We start from the raw sequence: 13,892 nt of genomic DNA, 5'->3' as shown, positions 1-13,892 counted from the left end.
GCGCATGTCATCAAGGATGATGCAATTCCCTAAAGCAGGTCCACAGGAATATACGTGACATTCCTAAGGCAAAGCTTTATTCTCAGGGTCATTCAGACCTTCCTGACACAAGTCAGGTTCCACTCTTAGATGAGCAAGAATCGTGCCGCTTAACCACTAGCCAAAGTGAGTTTAGAAACCAGGCAGATAGTATATAAACTCATGCGGCCATAAGTCAGGGTGCATGGAATCGTATCAAGACCCCAGGGGGTTGAGACAGGTGAGAATATTACTACAGATCCAAGCTACAGTTCACACCTCAGGCCATCCTAGAAGTCACGTGTTCCACTCATCAATTATAGATTTGCTAGGAATGGGAGTATTTGGTGGAAAGATAGAAAGCGGATATTTTTTTTCCTTGGCTGCTAGGGCCATTTAGACCCTTTGGCCAGGTGCAGGCATTTTTCAGCCCTGTGTCAGGGGAAAAGCAATGTTTTTATCCTCTTATGGATTGGAATTTTTCAAGAAGGTCCTTGTGTCAGCATTAATGGTAACTGCTACTTTCCCCTTGGTCTGTGATTGACTCCGACTACTCTAGGATGGGAAGCAGACCCAGGGCCTTCCCAGTCCTTCAAGTTGTGCCAGTCCCTTTGCTTAAGAGCCCGAAGTAAGGATGCACCAAGAATGTGAGCTGTTAACAGTTACAATCATGACCCTGGCCTAACAAAGGCCCCCTTGATAGCCACTGTGCAAGGCATTATTGTAACCCAGGCACTAAATTATCATGATGCATTTTTTTAAACCAAGAGTGACACGGACTGGATAGGAATTTTTCAGCTCTGCCTCTTGCCTGGCCTGTTCACTTGGACTTCATTCTTTGTTGGTCCGATTCCCATAGGCCCACCCAGGGCATTGAAACAAGTCCAGAGGCTCAGAGCTGTTTGGTGATTCCGCTGGAGAGGGGAGGTAGAAAAGCAGGGAAAGAGGCAGTCCTCTAGGCTTTCCTGCCATGTCTAGCATGGTGTTCGGGCTCTGTGATAGTTGGCGAGATAAGAGCTTTACATGTGGAAATGTAAGTAATAGCTGTTGTGATGGCTGAGGGTCAGGGAGTTCCCCTCGTGCCTCAGTGGTAAGGAACTTGACTAGTATCCATAAGGACACGAATTCCATCCCTGGCTGCGCTCAGTGCGTTAAGGATCTGGTGTTGCTGAAAGCTGTGGTGTAGGCCGCAGATGTGGCTCGGATCCCGCATTGCTGTGGCTGTGGCATAGGCCACCAGCTATAACTCCTATTCGACCCCTAGCCTGGAACTTCCATGTGCCTAGGGTGCAGCCCTCAAAAGACAAAGAAAAAAAAAGCTGAGGGTCAGATCAGTGGTACCAACTGTGAACAAGGCAGGAATCACAGGAGGAAAGAATGACTGTCATTTGCAGGGAATGAAAGAGCTTTCCTGACAGTCGTGTGCTTCTAAGGCAGCACTTTTATTTTAGTTATTTATTTTTTTGTCTTTTTGCCTTTTCTTGGGCCACTCCCACGGCATATGGAGGTTCCCAGGCGAGGGGTCCAATCGGAGCTGTAGCCGCCAGCCTACGCCAGAGCCACAGGAACGCGGGATCCGAGCCGCGTCTGCAACCTACACCACAGCTCACAGCAACATGGTTTCCTTAACCCACTGAGCAAGGCCAGGGATTGAACCCTCAGCCTCATGGTTTCTAGTCGGATTCGTTAACCACTGAGCCATGACAGGAACTCCAAGGTAGCACTTTTATTCATCTGGAAGTATTTTTAGAAGAGACATGGATGAGCCTGGGGTCCTGCATAGCCTGTGAGGTATTTCTGAGCTTTTCCCTCTTGGGTTCAAAGCAAAGGGCTTCCCTTCTCTCTTGAAGAGTCTTTATGAAAGATGGTTTATATTCTGTGGTCTTCACTCTTGTGATGCTCTCTAGCTGTCTCACATGGCTTGGAGTATCATCTTCTTTTTTTTTTTTTTGTCTTTTTTGCTATTTCTTTGGGCCACACCTGCGGCATATGGAGGTTCCCAGGCTAGGGGTCAAATCGGAGCTGCAGCCACTGGCCTACGCAAGAGCCACAGCAACGCGGGATCCAAGCCATGTCTGTGACCTACACCACAGCTCACAGCAACACCAGATCGTTAACCCACTGAGCAAGTGCAGGGACCGAAGCCACAACCTCATGGTTCCTAGTCGGATTCGTTAACCACTGCGCCACGACGGGAACTCCGGAGTATCATCTTCTAAATGTCCAAATGGAAACAAAGGATCCACACGCCCCAGGCAGGGCCACCTCCCCACAAATTTTGACCTTTAATCTTTCACCTCCAACTCTATGTGTTGCCACGCGTGGGTGGTGAGTGAGAGGAGTGATTGAAGCGTGTTGGGGGGCTGGGCCGTGGCTGCCCATCGAGCCCAAGCAGAGTGCACAGGGTCAGAGGCGAGTCTCTGTGGCCATAATGAGGCCGGGGTTGGGAGTTCACTTCCTGCTGTGGCTGGTGAGCTGGGCTGTGTATCGTGGCCACAGTAACCATTTCTGGCGCCAGCCAGTCACCCTCCCCATGTCAGCTGTGAGTCCAAAGGAGCAAGAGATGTGGGTGACAGGCAGTCAGATCATCACGAGGAATCATCAAAAGTGCCTCCAAGGTGATTATTGGTTCTGAGACTCAGCTTCCAAAGCCTAAGTCTTTGGAAGAGAGACACTTGACCTTGGCCCTTCAGGGACAAAGGTTTGACTTACCGTGTGACCTTGGACAATCACAGCTTCACAATGGTAAGTCCTGTGTGTGTACAAGCAAATGTTTGCTGTCTTCATAAGAGAAGAGCAGGCCTTCAAGGTGTCGTGTCTGTCACCTTTCTTTTCAAAGAGAAAATTACCCCCAAATTAGCTTTCACCGAGAGTACCAGATGCCTTCCTAGACTTTATCTAATTATCAATACATTTCCTTTTAAATTTTTTACTTTCTTATCCAATTATCCAGGCACATAGTTGAAAGAGTTCAAATAGTCCCACACAGTTTATTATAAAATGAAAAGTCCCCTGCGTATCACTTCCCAGTATTATATCTTGAAGACAAACACTTGAACTCTTCCAGATGGTGACACAAGTACAATATTCACAGCGTGCTTCTAAATAGCATCCTTATAATGCTACTTCTCGATTTTCTGGTTTTGCTTTAGACAGTATCTATTTATTCCACTACTGAAGAGGAGGAGTTATTTCTTTCCCCTCCAGCTGCCCACTGCACGCAAATGCTTTCTTCCCATCGCCCTGTCCTCTTGATATAGTTCCATGGTAATTTAAGATAGAGTGATGGTCAGTGGTTTTTGTTTTTGGCCACCCTGTTGCATATGGAGTTCCCAGGCCAGGGATCAGAACAGATCTGGAGCCACAGTTTCCACCCAAGCCGCAACTGTGACAACATTGGATCCTTAACCCACCGTACCAGGCCAGGGATCCAACCTGCCTCCTCCCAGTGATCCCAGGACATGGCAGATCCCATTGCACCACAGCGGGGAACTCTGTGTGTTTTGGTCACTATAATCATGTGAGCCTAATTCTACTTATAGACTATGGTTATTTTTCCCTTCACATCTAACTTAACAATTGCCTTTTATGTTTGCTTAGTTTTATTTTTACTAATACAGTTCTATGTTAATCCCTAATTGTCTAAAACTCCTCTTAGAATGGTCAGATTTAGTAGATGTTCTTTTTTTGTTTTTGTTTTTTTAATTTATTTAGTTTTAATTTATTTTTCGCTTTTTAGGGCCGACCCCATGGCATATGGAGGTTGCCAGACTAGGGGTCCAATCACAGCTCTAGCTGCTGGCCTACACAACAGCCACAGTGACACAGGATCTAAGCTGCATCTGGGACCTACACACCACAGCTCATGGCAACACTAGATCCTTAACCCACTGAGCAAGACCAGGGATTGAACCCACAACCTTATCGTTACCAGTCAGATTCATTTCTTCTGTGCCACAATGGGAACTCCTGTGCTTTTTGTTTTTGTTTTTAATTTTTGGCCATGCCTACTGCATGTAGAAGTTCCCAGGCCAGGGATCAAACCTGCACCAGGCAACGATGCTGCTAGATCCTCAACCCATTGAGCCACCAGGGAACTCCTGGCAAATGTTTTGTGTGTGTGTGTGTGTGAAGATGTCTCTCCTGCAGCCTCCCAATGTTCTCTAATCTGAGAGGTGCCACAGCTGCCGACCTGCCACGTTCTCCTCTTTTCTTCTCTGCTGACTCTCCTGTTTACTAGGTCTCACACCTTCCTTGGTTTTTTGGGGACCTTCATGCTCCTCCATTCCTTCCCCCCAATCTTCCTTTCCTCCTTCATCCAGTCATCGTTGGAGGTGGTGTGACAGCAAGTAAATATTTGTGACCTTGCTGATCTGAAAATGCCTTTCTTGTTCCCTCACACTTGATGGATAGCTTGGCTAGATCTCATCTCTCCTTTTCCCTGAAGCTTTGGAAAGTTGAATGGTAAAATGACTTACCTCATTAGGATAGAGGGGCAACCTAAACATTAAATCATTTTCCTTCTGTTTCCTGAATTCACCACGACTGTGCAAGAGAGTCCGTTTAGGTTTGCCATTTCTCAGAAGCATTCGGGTCTGCAAACAGTAGGGCTAGTGAGTTCACTTGGTGAAGGCAAGAGGAGTGACAGTGCCTGCTGGACCAGCCCTGGTGGGAGCCAGATTCAGGAGAGGGGAGGACAGAATCTCTTTTCTTTGTCCGTTCTTCTCTGTTAATGCCACGAGACAGCTTCACGTGATTTGGTGGGTGATGCAGCTGTCTGGAGGAAATTTCATCTGTGCAAAATAGAGAAGTTGCTCTGCAGGTAATTGTAGGTGATTAGAGAAATTAACAAATCAGAAGCTTGGGCACAGAGATCAGAGCTTGGCAAACTCATTCTTTGACCTAAGCCATCTTTCCACTCATCACGACCGTCAGTTGCTGGATCGCCCAGAGACCTTCTTGACTCCACTATCCCTAGCGACCCGGTTGAATACAGATGCTCTATGACTCTTATAAAGTTAGCCAGCCAGGAGTGTGAAGACAGGTATTGAAAACAAGGGGGCTGTCACAGGTCTCTGGTATTATCATGCTGCAGGTTCGTAACGTGACGTGAAATGTACTTTCTTTTGTCCCTTTTGGACCCTGTTATCGAAGTTTCATTGTTGATTGACTTCAATCCATACCTGCTAAGAAAAGAAATCAAACCATGGAGAATCAATGGAAAATTTTCAGCGTCCTTTGTTTTTTATTTTTTTGTTCTACATATGCCTAGAGTTAGCTTTAATAATCTGTCAGCCTTACAGGATTTTCCTGTTTGCTTTCATATCAAATGTGACTTTTAGTCCTCATTTTCTCTTTATTTCCTGTAGGCGGATTACAGCGTTCCATTCTGTTCTCTGGAACGGGAATTCCTTGCCTCCTTTTTGATCCCTTCGTGCCTTTAGTGTTCATTTCAGGCCACAAGGATGCTTTCTCTTCAGAAAGAAAAAAAATCAATTTCCTCTAAGCTGAAGAATGGCCCAAGTTTTTTATTTGCCCCCAATTCTGTGTTGTTCTTTCTCAATAAAGGAGCATTTTTTGAGGTCTGCCTACCCTGCCTGAACCCACTACTCATGCGGTTTCAGTGCCAAACGCAGCCTCGGCCATAGTCTAGTTTCCTTTTCCTCTGTCGTCATTGTAGAGCTAAGAAATGTGTTTTCTGATTGGCCAGTTGTGTCCCTCTCTTGTGTCCTCAGGCATCCAAATGTACCTCTGCAACACAGAGCACTACGGCTACCTGCCCATCCCCCTGAAGCCCCATCAGACGCTGCAGGAGGACCTCGAGAACCTCATCCATGTGCAGATAGAAGCAATGAGTGAGTGATCCCAGGGTCTGGTGACAGCTCTGGTTCCATTGCCAGCAGGACCATACCAGCCTCTTCTGCCCTCTCCCAGGACTTGCATCTCACAGCCATCAGTCTGCCTTGGCTGAAACATAGTTGTTCGTGTGTTCATGCAGTCTTAAACTTTTCCCCTGTGGAATTATATGAATCTGCCAAAGCTTTTGCGCCTTATGCAGCTTCCCATCCAGGTGGAGAGCTGGGTCCAGAGCAAATACATGTCACACAGTGTCAAGAGGGCCATAGTGGTGGTTTGTGGTTTTAAACTCTCACATGGCTGCTCTCTAATTACATGACTTGGGGCAAGTAATCTAACCTCCTTAGTTGTGAAATAAAGATTAAACACCCAGGGTTTGCGGGCAAATTCTCCATGGTATAGATAAAATGTCTTCTAACAAAAACAATAATTATGACTTCAACTTAATAATAGCTTGATATACCAGATGCCATGCTAAACATATTTCTGTACTTTGTGTCATTAATCTGTAAGACAGCTCAGTGAAAGGGGTTTGATTATCCCCATGTTAAAGATGAAGAAACTGGCATGTAGAGCGTTTATCTCGCTCTGAATCCTTCTGGTAAATGAATGGCAGATTGGGATATGAACCAGTCTTGCTATCTCCAAAGCTCAGCTTCTTAAACCCCGTATCGATATTGCCTCTGGGTCTGGCATGATGTAGCATTGGATGTAGCTCAGTAATCAGGGGCTACACTAATTATTATGCATAATGTGCAGTGGTGCCTGAAGGAGAAATAACAAATGCAGTCTGCCTGGGAGGATGTTGGAATCACTACCCAAAGGAGGGAATGTGGGCACTGAGTTTTCACGAAGTATCTGAGAAACTGTTATCATTCCTGCTGGAGTGTAGGGTTTGCGTACGTGGGCAGTGGCGGCGACTGGGGGGCTCAGTGGGAGGTGAGGCTGGAAGGTGAGCAGGAGCCCAGTTAGAAGGGCCTCTAATGTATGAGAAGGTGTTTCCTGGAAGAAGGGGTGTTTTTAAAGGGTTTTAGCCGATAAATGTCAAGTTGAAATCTGGATTTAGAATGGTCACACACGTGATAGGAGAAGTACGGCTGGAGCAGGATGGGCAGTGGATGCTGGCCTCAGGCCAGAGGTGAAGGGACCACTTTGGACATCACACAGTGGACTAGGCAAAAGATGGTGAGGATCTGAGCTCGGGTTGGAGCAGTGGGAATGGCGATGCAACATGATTATGCCATTGACTTGAAAGGACTTAGCCAAGAGTTTGCGGATGAGCAAAAGGGAGGCAGAGGAAAACTTTTAAGTTCTGTCTGGAGTGTCTGGTATGACTGTAGCAATTTTAAATGCCTGTGGATTAGAGGGGACATTTGCAAAGAACCATCATGAGTTCATTTTTAGACCCAGTGAGTTGCCTATGAGATCTATTTACTACTCCCCGCCCCCAGACCGTAAATTCCTCGTTCATGGTGGTCTCGAGATGTAGCCCATTGCCTGGCACCTTGTAGGTACCCAGTAAATATTTAGCTAGTAACTGAATGAATGAATGAGTTCAGTCGAGGATGCCCAGTGAGTAAATGGAGAGATGAATCTGGACCTAGGTTCTATTATGCCTAAAGATGATGTGTTTGGATTCATCAAGAAGATAATGTAATATCAAGAATTTCAAGAAAACAGGAGCATGAGAGGTGGAAGGAAGTTGAAGTAAGATAAGGACCAGAAAAGAGTCCAGCAGGTTTTTTCACCTTGTTTCCATAACAGGAATCGTTTCAGAAAAGGCTGGCTGAGAATTCAAAGTGTTGGAGAGGTCATTAAAAAGCAAAGACAGAGAGAGAAAGCAGAGATTTTTCTTTTAAGAACCATTTGGGACCAGAAGGTAAGGAAGACAATAATAAGTACAAAGATTCATCAGAAGATTCTTTTAAGTAGCAAGCTCTTCTACCATCTTTGCACAGGATTCTGTTTGCAAAACACCAGTCAGCCCAACATATCAGTGACGTGTCGGTATCATTGAACATCCGTAGACTATAGCTGGGATGGAGAGCAAAGCACTCCTGACAGTACCACCTTGGCTGCTGAGGCAAAGAATAGTTTGCACGCCATTTGGTCTTTCCTGGTGTCAATGTCCCTGAGTTGGAAAAAAGAAACAAGAGGTCATTACCGTTCTCTAAGCATACAGGGAACAATGGAGATAATGGGGATGAGACAGTATTCATGGGGGGGAATGAAGCCTTAGTAGGCAGCTCATTCACTGGGATAGTACTTCTAGAACCAGCCCTTAGGAATTTCTTTTGTGAGTTTCTTGATATATACCATCTCTGCCTCTTCTCTGTGTTCCAGACCCTAGATGCCAAGGCAGTATCTTACTGCTTTCTCACCCAAACACCTCACAGAGTGCACGACATGTAATTGCTAATGAACAAATATTTGCTGAATGTGTGACCAGTTTAGTGAATGAAAGAAGGAGCAAATGAATAAAGACTATAATACAAAGAACACTGAACATGAAGCCGGAATAATGGACTTGAACCCAGGCTCTGTCATGTATAAAGAAAGACTCAGCCTCTCAGAGCTTTAGTCTCTTTGCCTGTGGAGTGAGGATCATCCCTGACTTTGCTGTGTTGCGAGGAACAAATAAAACAATGTACATCAACTCCCTGGAACAGTGAGGCGTTGCTGGTAATCAGGCCTCCGTTCAATAGCTTGGTAACATGCTTGCCCTTCTCATCCCCCGTCCATGGCTGTCAGTCTTGACTCCAAGTAGATGTCAGATCAGAGAGGCAGACCAGAGCCTTGCCTTCCTTTCCCCCCTTGGAAATGGGAGCATAGAAAGTTCTCTGTACACAGAAGGATACACTCTGTCAATACTGATTTTAATGGTTAGAAATATGCACAGCACTATGCTAAGCAGATAGAGTGCATTTGGGAAGAACCTGTAAGTTGTAGCTGTCATTATTGATCCCCTGGACATACCAGCTCTCGTGCAAGGCATTTTGTATTTGGCATTTTATTTCATTCTTATGTTTATCTTCTCTCGTTATAATTTTGTTAAAATTTCAGATTCTGTATGTTAAAAGATAGAACATAATTTGCATGATAAAATAATTGGAAAATAAACCTTGGAGGGTAACAATGCAGAATCATAGACAGAAGGCCTAGGTAGGATTAATGAAAGGCTGGTGATGATGAAACCATATTTGTCAATTGTCCTCAGGAAAGATGAACAGGATGTTAAAAGCACTTTGCACAGTGGGAGTTCCTGTGGTGGCTCAGTAGTAATGAACCTGACTAGTATTCATGAGGATGCAGGTTCGATCCCTGGCCCTGCTTGGTGGGTTAAGGATCTGGCATTGCCGTGAGCTGTGGCCTAGGTTACAGATGCAGCTCGGATCCTGTGTTCCTGTGGCTGTGGTGTAGGCCGGCAGCTGTGGCTCTGGTTCAACCTCTAGCTTGGGAATTTCCATATGCCACAGGTGCGGCCCTAAAAAGCAAAAAAAAAAGTACTTTGCACAGTGTTTGGAACCTAATGGGAAGTTAATAAATGGCTGCTAATTGACTATAAACAATTAAAGCATTAGAAGAGGCATAATATTCATGTACAAACATTGACTGCCTACCTATAATACATATGTCACTCTGTGAGGGAATGAGTGATTCAAAATATTTTACAACCAATTCTCTGCTTTCAGTATTTTTATTTAACTGGGGAGACAGGAAAGACATTTAAAAAAAGACCCCACTGATGCCACCTAGTGCTTTGTGAAAGAAGATATAAGGGCAACAGGAATTTGGAGGAAGGAGAGACTGCTGTGGGCTGATATGATCTAGGAAAGCCTGGGCTTGGCGAGAAGTGTGGTGTTTAAACAAGGCAAGTAATATGATGAGAGCACTATAAACAGGGAAGCAAACTGAGCAAAGATACTGTTTGAAAAGCATTCTCACTCTGGATGAGAGCTGGCTTTAAACAGTAGAAGGCAATAAAGTTTGAGGGCTGGGGTAGTTTAATTGTTGTCATCTTTGAACACCCAGCTAAAGCATAATGCCTAGCCTAACATCCTAGTAAGGATGCAAGGAAGGCTTTAGAAGAGACAGTCAGGCTATTAGGATTTATTAAACACATACTATGTTCCAGATCAGATGCTGCAGATATAGCCGTGAACTGAAACAGCAGAAGTTCTGCTGTCAAGGAATTTATACTCCAACACATAGAAATATACACTATATCAAGGAAGCAGCCACATGAATATTTGGGGGAAGTGTTTTGAGCATAAAGAACCTTTGCACATGCAAAGGCTATGAGGAAAGAGCCTGGGGGTACTCCAGAAACAAAAAGCCAGTGTGTTTGGAATTTCAGAGTGAGAAGTTGAGAAGGAGACGGAGTCATGACAGAAGAAGTATCCAGATCATGCAGAATCTTGTGGCCACAGTAAGGGATTTGGATTTTATTCTGAGAGTAATGGGACTCTGGGTGGGTGGGGAAGGGAGAGTGGCATGATGCCATTTATGCATTTAGCTAAATCACCCAGGCTGTGGTGTGGATACTAGAGTGTAGGGGGCCCAGTACATCTTTCTTGGTGGAGATGATGGTGGCTGGAACGCAAACTGTAGCAGGGAGGTGACAGAAGCATGTGGATTAGGCATTTATTTGGGGGATAGAGCCAACAGGACTTAGACAGACCTGTATACAGCCCATGAAGGAAAGAAAGGAATCAAGGATGACTCCCGGATTTTGGCCTAGTAAACCATTTAATGAAATGGGAAAGGCTTTATGGGGAAAGATTTGGGGAGGGAAGCTTTGGTCTTGTAAGCGTAAGGTTTTTATTAGACCTCTGAATGGAGGAGTTAGGAGGTATTTGGGTATACGGATCTGGAGTTCAGGGAAGAGACTCCAATTGGAAAGACATTTGAGAGTCATCAGCATTAAAAGGATACTTGAAGCCATAGGACGGTGTGACCTTGTTTAGTAGGAGAACATAGAAAAAGAAGAGGAGAGGGTGGAGGACAGATCCCTGGGGAGAAAAACAACCAGAAAGCTGGAAGGAAAAATTGAGACGTGTTTCAAGAAGGAGCCAGATGCTGTTGAGAAGTCCAGTAAAATGAGAAAAGGGAACTGATCCTTGGTTCTCTCAAGATAGAGATCTGTGACGACCTTGATAAGAACCACGTCAGTGCAATGATGGGGACAAAGCCATTGAGTGGGCTGAAGAGAGAGCCATGCGGCGATGAGCAAGTGGAATCTTGTTGGCACAGGAAATAGAGAAATAGGTTCATGGCTGTAAGAGAGAGAGAGATCAAGGGAGAGATTGTTTTCTTTTCTTTTCTTTTCTTGTGTCTTTTTAGGGCTGCACCTGCGGCATATGGAGGTTCCGAGGATAGGGGTCAGATGGGAGCTGTAGCTGCTGGCCTACACCACAGCCACAGCAACACCAGATCCAAGCCGTGTCTGCAACCTACAGCACAGCTCATGGCAATGTTGAATCCTTAACCCATTGAGTGAGGCCAGGGATCAAATCTGCATCCTCATGGGTGCAAGTCAGATTCTATTCCATGGAGCCATGACAGGAACTCCCATTTATTTTTTTAAAGATAGGATTTTTAGAATGTTTGTATGATAATATGAAAAATCCAATATATAAGGAAAATTCATCCTGTAGAAAAGACCACCTCAAGGCTAAAGTCCTTGAGAAAATAAGTTCTAGATGGAAGAGGGATGCTGTAGCAGATGGGAAGGCAAAATGTGTAGGTACAGATGCAGCTAGGTTTGTAGACTTGAGGTGCAAGGAAAAGGCAGGTCTAATTTGACTTTAAACATTTCTCTATGACATATGTAGTCCAGTCATCAGCTGAAGAGAGATGTCAAAGATTTCAGGTGTGAGGACAAGGTGTAAGACACATCTCTCAGAATGGGAGAGTAAATTTCCGGTTACATCATGTGGCAGTATTAAGTGCCAGTTTGACATCTGTGATTGTCATTTGGAAGCGAATTTCTCTCAGTGTTCTTCTTGGTGCTAAGTAGACAATCGAGTTTAACCAGGATTGGGGTTACACCAAGCAAGATCAATGGGAGGGAATCAAGGGTCTTTACAAGAGATGGTTAGAGTCCTAGAGCATGAAATCTGGGTTGGTTACTGATGGGAGTGAGGACAAGAAGGGTGTGATGGATGCAGACATGGTCATGGGTCACTGAAAGAATGTTGGCACTAGATTGTTGGCTGTTGGATGGATCACCATGTGGATGCTGAGGCCTCTTAAGAATGATGGTGGGACAAGTGAGACCATGATCCAGAGGTCAGAGGCATCAGTGGCTGAGGGAGCATGATTCAGAGGGACAGAGGGCTAAAATATGCTTCCAAGAAGCTGGAGTTTTTGAAGGGTGAAAGAGAAACAGTTTGGAGTGAGCCAGAGGAAATGGGAAAAATCAGCTTCCACCCCAGCAGCTGAAAGGGAGGCATCTTCAAAGGAAAGCCCAAGTTTTGGTCAAAACAAAAAGACCAAGAGACATTCAGAAAAAGCGAAGAGACTGAAAATGCCAGGGAGTCTATGAACTTCAGACTGGAGTTTCTAGAGATCAGCGTAGAAGAGTTTGGGTTGCATGGAGATGGGGGATAGCAGCAATGATGGCTAACACTTCGAAAAGCACTGTGCCCATTGCTCTTCATGTTCTTACTTAATTAGTACATTAGCAGCTGTACAGAAAATGCGGGGATGCATGACAGGAGGGCAGATCTTGTAAAAGCAATAGTCGTAAATGGGTTTCGAGGGCTGAGGAGATGGTCGTGCAGATCAGTGCAAGGCAGGTGGGAAATCTTAGGTGCCTGTTCTCCATAATGACATTTTGAGGCAACAGAATGCCATGTAAAGGTTAATAGGAATATTGGATCTGAAGTCAAAAGGTCTAAACCTGAGTTCCAGCTCTGCCAGTCACTCACTATTTGACCTTGGGGAAGACTACATCTGGGTGGTCTCAATTTCTATATCTTTAAAAACAAACAGTAACTCCCCCCAAAACCATAATGAAGATAAAATGACATGGTGACTATGAAATCACTTAACAAATTGTAAAGCATTTAAGTGCCAAATGCGACTCCTGGGGTCAGGAAGAGAACTGTGCTTGAGCAAGAAGATTATTTTGGCAACAATGTGCATAATGCGTTATAATGAGGCAAGACTCAGAGCATGCAAGTATGAGTGTTTGAAAAATATTAAAACAGCCCAGGCGTGAGCTTGAGGACCTGAGCTAGGGTGGTGGCTGCAGCAATGGAAGAAGTCCAGGAAAAAACTATAGAGAACTATTAGGATTCTGTCCAAACACAACCTCTCACATACTTTTCTGAGTCTGACTGGGCTGGTACATTGTACATTGGATGATATGATCCGGTGCAGACTATGGAAAGAGCCACAAATCGTGATCACTCAGGGACAAGGACTTCCCTAACTGAGCTCTTGTGAATCCAGCCCAGCTGCTCAAGGCTACCTTGATGCCACTGTCTACCAAGGTCTGGCTCTGGGGGCAGGGTGGCATTGGGTTAAGGGTTCAGGTGCAGGAGTTGGTTCCAGTACCAACTCAATCAGCGCTGTGACCTTGACCAAAGGCGTGTTCTTTAAGCCTTTGTTTAAAGGCTTGGGCATGTTTTTAAGCCTTTGTTTTCTCATCTGTAAAAACTAGGGATACCCGGACCTATCCTGTGGTATCTGGGGTGAAGATGAAATAAGTGTGATTATAGATGCTAAGAGGACAGCCCAGAGTGCAGTGAGTAATAAGATCTCTACACCTGTCGCTGCTATTATCATTCCCAGACCCTGGAATGATCCAGGGACTAGTGAAGCACATCCACATTGGTGGTACAGCGAGGGACATGTTTTGGGAGGGATTTGATGAGGGACTGGATTAATTACACATGCTGCCATCAGAAATGACCCCAAACAGAAGCTGAGACATACCTGATCTTCAAGTATCATGTCCGCAAAGACACTTCTCTTCTCCCCGCAAGGAGAGCATCTCAGGTCTAATGAAT

The 13,892-nt window shown here is 45.0% G+C and overlaps 1 protein-coding gene across 1 annotated transcript in view; it reads left to right on the top strand.

Moving 5' to 3' along the window:
* Positions 1-13,892, top strand: part of COLGALT2 (collagen beta(1-O)galactosyltransferase 2) — a 136,086-nt gene that overhangs the window by 87,178 nt on the left and 35,016 nt on the right. The window contains exon 6 of the mRNA XM_047753094.1: positions 5,754-5,873. Coding sequence (XP_047609050.1) covers positions 5,754-5,873 — 120 coding nt within the window. The remainder of the gene's footprint in view (positions 1-5,753; positions 5,874-13,892) is intronic.

This window comes from Phacochoerus africanus, chromosome 11, assembly GCF_016906955.1.
Source record: "Phacochoerus africanus isolate WHEZ1 chromosome 11, ROS_Pafr_v1, whole genome shotgun sequence".
In the NCBI taxonomy this organism is placed as follows: domain Eukaryota; kingdom Metazoa; phylum Chordata; class Mammalia; order Artiodactyla; family Suidae; genus Phacochoerus; species Phacochoerus africanus.
This window is presented reverse-complemented; position numbering and strand designations above follow the sequence as displayed.